The 6171-nt window shown below is 46.4% G+C and overlaps 1 protein-coding gene across 1 annotated transcript; it reads left to right on the forward strand.

Annotated features, from left to right (window-relative positions):
* The first annotated feature begins 202 nt into the window (after positions 1 to 202).
* Positions 203 to 2084, forward strand: Hoxa13 (homeobox A13). The gene is made up of 2 exons (XM_051151605.1): positions 203 to 1118; positions 1840 to 2084. Exons 1-2 carry the CDS (start codon positions 203 to 205, stop codon positions 2082 to 2084), a joined length of 1161 nt encoding a protein of 386 aa, XP_051007562.1.
* The last annotated feature ends 4087 nt before the right edge of the window (positions 2085 to 6171 follow it).

Here is a 6171-nt window from a genome sequence, read left to right on the forward strand (position 1 = left end):
AGAGCGCAGCCCGGCTGGAGCCGCCCGCTTTGCATACGCCAGGGGCGGGCCGGGGGCGGGCCAATGGGCGGCCGCCTGGCGCGACCCCGCAGGGCGCGACCCGCCCCCCTCGCTCGGGCCCCGGCCCCGCGCCGCGCGCTCTTCACTTCTTGGGGGCTTTTTAAAACAGCGCCACTGGGGTCTTCTCCATGCGGCTCGGGCTATGACAGCCTCCGTGCTCCTCCACCCCCGCTGGATCGAGCCCACCGTCATGTTTCTCTACGACAACGGCGGCGGCCTGGTGGCCGACGAGCTCAACAAGAACATGGAAGGGGCGGCGGCGGCGGCGGCAGCGGCGGCAGCGGCGGCGGCGGCGGGAGCTGGGGGCGGGGGCTTCCCCCACCCGGCTGCTGCGGCCGCGGGGGGCAACTTCTCGGTGGCTGCAGCCGCCGCTGCCGCCGCCGCCGCCGCGGCCAACCAGTGCCGCAACCTGATGGCGCATCCCGCACCCCTGGCGCCAGGCGCTGCGGCCGCCTACAGCAGCGCGCCGGGGGAGGCGCCCCCGTCCGCCGCCGCCGCCGCCGCTGCCGCTGCTGCCGCCGCCGCCGCCGCCGCTGCCGCGTCGTCGTCGGGAGGGCCGGGGCCCGCGGGGCCCGCGGGTGCTGAGGCCGCCAAACAGTGCAGCCCCTGCTCGGCCGCGGCACAGAGCTCGTCGGGGCCCGCGGCGCTGCCCTACGGCTACTTTGGCAGCGGCTATTACCCGTGCGCTCGAATGGGCCCGCACCCCAACGCCATCAAGTCGTGTTCGCAGCCCGCCTCGGCCGCCGCCGCCTTCGCCGACAAGTATATGGACACCGCCGGCCCGGCGGCCGAGGAGTTCAGCTCCCGCGCCAAGGAGTTTGCCTTCTACCACCAGGGCTACGCAGCCGGGCCTTACCACCACCACCAGCCGGTGCCCGGCTACCTGGATATGCCGGTGGTCCCGGGGCTCGGGGGTCCTGGCGAGTCGCGCCATGAGCCCCTGGGGCTTCCCATGGAAAGCTACCAGCCCTGGGCTCTGCCCAACGGCTGGAACGGCCAAATGTACTGCCCCAAAGAGCAGACGCAGCCTCCCCACCTCTGGAAGTCCACTTTGCCCGGTAAATGGCGCCCCCTTTCCAGCCCCTGTTTTCCGGCTTTTCTCCAGCTTCTCCTCGGCTCGCGCCCCGGGGTCACTTGGGTGTTTCCCACCCCCACCCCCACCCGGGCCCTCTCCCTGGCCTGACTTGCCCTAGCAATTCTGCACCCCTGGGAGCCTGTCCCTGGCTGGCTGGCACTGTCCCGCCGCCCTGCCCTACGTTGAGCTTGCTCTCCTTCCGTGAGGGGTGGCTGGGAGGCAGTTTGTGGGTTCCAAGGGCAGCCCCTTCTCCCTGTGTGCCCCACCCTCCCAAGCCCTTGACACTGACTCCAAGATGAGAAATAGACTTGATCTTGAGCTCACCAAATTGTCCCTGATGGTTCTTTGGGGGGGGGGGGGAAAGGCTTCCTTGGAGAAGCATAGTATGTTGGGGCAAGCTGAAAGGAACCGGGCTCTACAGAAGTGTTGTACCCCGTTGAGTGCTAAGGTGAGGACTACTGTACACGCAGGAGATAACCTTATTAGGGTGGTCACTGATGCTCTGAGCGGTCCCATTTCAATACACAGCTAACCATACCCCCCTACTAACGCTCCAGGCTTTGGCAGAAGGCCGGATTGTACAGCGCTCGCTCCTGGCAAAGAGCAACCAGGCTTTGCAAGGCCAGCAGCTCAGACTGAGCTGTCGCCTGTGTCCTGGCTCAGGTCGGCTCCCGGAGTAATTTGCCTTCTCCCTTATCTTACAGACGTCGTCTCCCATCCTTCAGATGCCAGCTCCTACAGGAGGGGCAGGAAGAAGCGGGTGCCTTACACTAAAGTGCAGTTGAAAGAACTTGAACGGGAATACGCTACGAACAAATTCATTACCAAGGACAAACGGAGGAGGATATCAGCCACAACGAACCTCTCCGAGAGGCAGGTCACAATCTGGTTCCAGAACAGGAGGGTCAAAGAGAAAAAAGTCATCAATAAGCTGAAGACGACTAGTTAATGGATTAAAAGGTGGAGCAAGGGGCAGCTTGAAGAAACTTAAGGACTCATTTCTTTGCCCAGCTAATATCAATGCTTAATAACAACTGAAGAATCGGAGAGACACTGACATTTTGTGCTCCTGAGGAGAATCTCTTTCTCTTCAATGGAATCTACAGTTTAAAAACAAAACAAAACAAAACAAAACACCTTGAGAAATGGTTAAAAAAAACAAACAAACAAACAAACAACCTGCCAGTTCTCCCGACAACCCCACCCGACGGTTAAATGACAAACTGTCATGTCAACTCATCAGCCCCCAAAACATACAATTTCAGATAAATTACGAAGTTACTCAAATCTTGTAAGTATTTATGTGGCCATTATATTTTAGGATACTGTGTAAGGTGGTAACAATCTGAACACTGATTGCAGAAACAGAGGGTTGTTTCAACGCCGCTTTGTCCAGCATCATCCCTTTGCGTGTTGAGTGCCTGCTCAGGTAAACCTTATTGAAATTCCTACCATTGTTCATTCATTCTGGAAAATGTTTCATGTATGGGCTTAGGGTGGGAGGGGGGAAGGCACTGAAATGTTCATCTTGAACTATTGCTGAGAAGGGAGAAAGGAGAGAATGCTCAGCCGAGGATCAATTGTCTTGATAGTAAATACGATCAGCTAAACCCCTGAGACTACAAGGGAACCCTGAGTGGGTGATGAACTTCTGCAAATACTTTTCAATTACCCACAATGAACATGTTGGTGGCATTTGTGTTAACCCACTGTCAGAGTTTTTTTTTTTTTTTTCCATACGACTTGTAATTTTTAAAGTGTTTTGATCTCATCAGATGATCCAAAGGATTCACTATGCCCCATCTCCTGGAAGGTCCCACCCTAATATGGATTTAAAAGAAATATACTCTTTCTTTTTAAAAAATTGGCATTTTCCAATACTTGTTAAACATTTGGCTAGAGAGATCATTTTCCTTTTTTAACTTAAAAAAAAAAAAACTCAAAATGGAAACCCGTTCTCCCAAAATATTTAGATGTCTACATTCTATATTTTAATCTACTAAAGGATTAGTTTTTTTTTTCCTTGTTTATTGTGGTAGGAGACTGCATTAGGAAGTGTAGGGATTCATCTTCACAGCACATTTTTAATTAAGCAGTAGTTTCAACCCACACATTCATTTTGTTCATATTCACTATAAATGCTATCTTGTAAATAAAGACATTCAGCACACTGTGAAAATGTATTTGTGCACCTGCTTTTAAAATACTTCTACTAAAAAAAAATGAAAAATTAGATCTGTAGATAGTGGTATTATTTCTGTTAATAAAATAATCACTGCCATTAAAATCTGAAAGAAGCACCTGAGTACTTTTCTATGCGGAACTTGCTTTGCACAAAAAGAAAAAAAGCAGGTTTGTCTTATACAAGCCAAGGACCATTATTTTCTATTATTATTCACCCTTTTTCTAAATATTTTTATGAGAAGGGAAAAAACCTCACAAAACTAAAAGCCTACAAATGAAAAGACTTCAAGGAGATGAAAGTGTCAGGTACTCTGAAAGGGAAAGAAAGGAAAGAAGGGAGAGAGCGAGTGTAAGTTCCCAGGCTCCCTGTGGAAAATGAAAACCAGTTGTTGAGTATCAGCAGTGCCTAGACTGTCGTATTTTAAAATCTGCCCTTAAGTCTGCATGTGACTGAAAGGACAGGTTTTTGGTATTTGTTGAAATGACAGGACTAGGAAAGGCCTTAAACCTTGACCTTGATGAAAAAAGACAATTTGTGACCTTGACTTTTGACAGCTCATGAATTGGCCTGAGCCTGATTCGTAGATCAAGGGCGCCACCTCGTGTTGACAAGCTTCCTTGTAATTCTTCAGCTTCAAGGGAATTGAGCTCTCTTACCTCCTTGATTTCTTTTAGAGATTTAGTACTCAGAATTTTTTTTTTTTTTTTTTTTGCTCCCAAAGGAGATTTGAATATATGTAAATTATACATGTGCTTGTATATATGTTAGTATATAATATATGTTTATAAGTGTATATATTTGCATATCAGTGTTTGTGTGCCTGTGTATATGATTGTAGAATTTGTACAGATATAGTATTATTGATTGCTGATGACTGAAGACACTGTAATTTAAGGTGATTTCTATAGCTGAGGTACAGAAGCTCCTTACGCGGTGAATTTTGATTCCTTTTTAAAATGGCTAATTTTAATTTGCCCTCACACCATCTTGCTGTGTGCATCAGATTTCTGTGGATCTGTTTTTAAGCTGTACATGTTTGTTACAGTCCAAGAGGTGTTCTTAAATAACCATTCTTTCCCAGCCCTAACCCTTCAAGGTGGTCCGTGACCTTAATTAGAACTATCTTGAAATCTTTACGGCAAATAAAAAGTTTCACATACCTTCCTAACTCTAGAGTTCTAGAGTTACCTTTCAGAAATTCAAAGAAATCCACCTCTTTGAGAAGTCAGTAGGAAAACTTAAATATATTTCATCTACAAAATGGTCACAGGGCGGATGCAGAAGGAAAATTGTTCTGGGCAGCTGAAAGTTGAGTTTTGCTCCAGGGTGGTGTGCAATCTTATACCTGATGTTTGACGAGCTACCATTTGATTTGTGGGAGAAATAAATATACTTAATATTATTAACAACCACCATCAAAACTATATTAACAATCAATATTATAGCTACTGTTTATTGACCCCTAACAACTCAAGAGATGTTGTGTCCAGAGTCATAAATAATACAGTGTGTTTATGTGTTTAATATACATGTAGGACAATGTGGTTTTTTTTTTTTTGTCAAATCCTCTGTGTACACACGTATATTAAAATGTTGACAGAACCAGCAGTTTTGAAGTTTGAAATTTCAGATGAAGATTAATTTTATCTTTATGTTAGAGGAAAATAATAGTGAATGGGAGAAGTGGATTCATCATTTGGTGGGAAATACGATTGGACAATTATAATACCAGATGATGGACGTCTCTCCAGCCTGAAGACTTACAAAGAAGAGCTTCTTTGTATCTTTATAGATGAAGAATTACAGGAAGAATATAAAGCTGCTTCAACAAAGAATGGTCCTCAAGCAGACATGTCATATGGTCTGGTAAAATGCCATCATAATTTTTGCTACCCTGAGGATTTGTCAACCATTTGTGGAAACAAATGAAAAAATTTGCTTCAGGCCCACCACTCTGCACCTTGGGTTACAACCTATTTCCAAGTGAACTGCCATCAAGCTTATGTTAATGACTTCTCCAAAATGTTTAAAGTGTTGGAAATTCCCCCCTCCGAGTTGGATGAAATGCTGTTTATGAACTGCTCTAAAGAGGACTCTTCTGTTCAAGGGAGATATTTTTCTTTAGATGTAAGAAATCTTCTGAGCCTAAGGCCCAGGAAAAAGGCCAACAGCAGCTCTGCAGATGGAATACTGCCCCTTTCGAAAGCCACCTCTATTGCAGGAGTTTTGGGTAAAGTCTCAGTCTCTCTCTCTCTCTCTCTCTCTCTCTCTCTCTCTCTCTCTCTCTCTCCTTTCCCTCCTCCCAAGATGTCAGGATACCCCCTTTCTTTTTAGTTCTGAAATAGTTGTAGATAGTGCCAGGCTCACTTAACTCCCCTTTTATTTAAAATGGCCATGGCTTAGCAGATTAGTTGAGGTGGCTATGGGTTATAATGACTTCTTAGGTTTTTTTTTTTTTTAATTGTATGGTTGTTATTTTATTTTTCTTTTATTTTTGAGATAGAGCTTTTCTGCCCTAGAACTTGCTCTGTAGACCATGCTAGCCTCAAACTCAGAAACTCACCAGCCTCTTTCTTTCTTAGAGTGCTGGCAGTGTGCTGGGACCATGCCTGGAGACTTCTTAGTTTTTAAATAGCAACCAGGCAAAAATCTGTAGAACAAAGACTGTCAGGGGAACATTGGCCTCTTCCTGAAAAAAGCAGGCACAGTAAGAGCAGACACTGATCCATGAGTAGTAATGTTGAAAACCTCATTCAACTATTTTTCTAAAAAAAAAAAAAAATTGTTGAATTTAAAAATATAAATATGGGACTTGAAAAGACGACCTTTTCCATCTGCTCCCAATACTGTC

Source organism: Acomys russatus, chromosome 10 (assembly GCF_903995435.1).
Source record: "Acomys russatus chromosome 10, mAcoRus1.1, whole genome shotgun sequence".
In the NCBI taxonomy this organism is placed as follows: domain Eukaryota; kingdom Metazoa; phylum Chordata; class Mammalia; order Rodentia; family Muridae; genus Acomys; species Acomys russatus.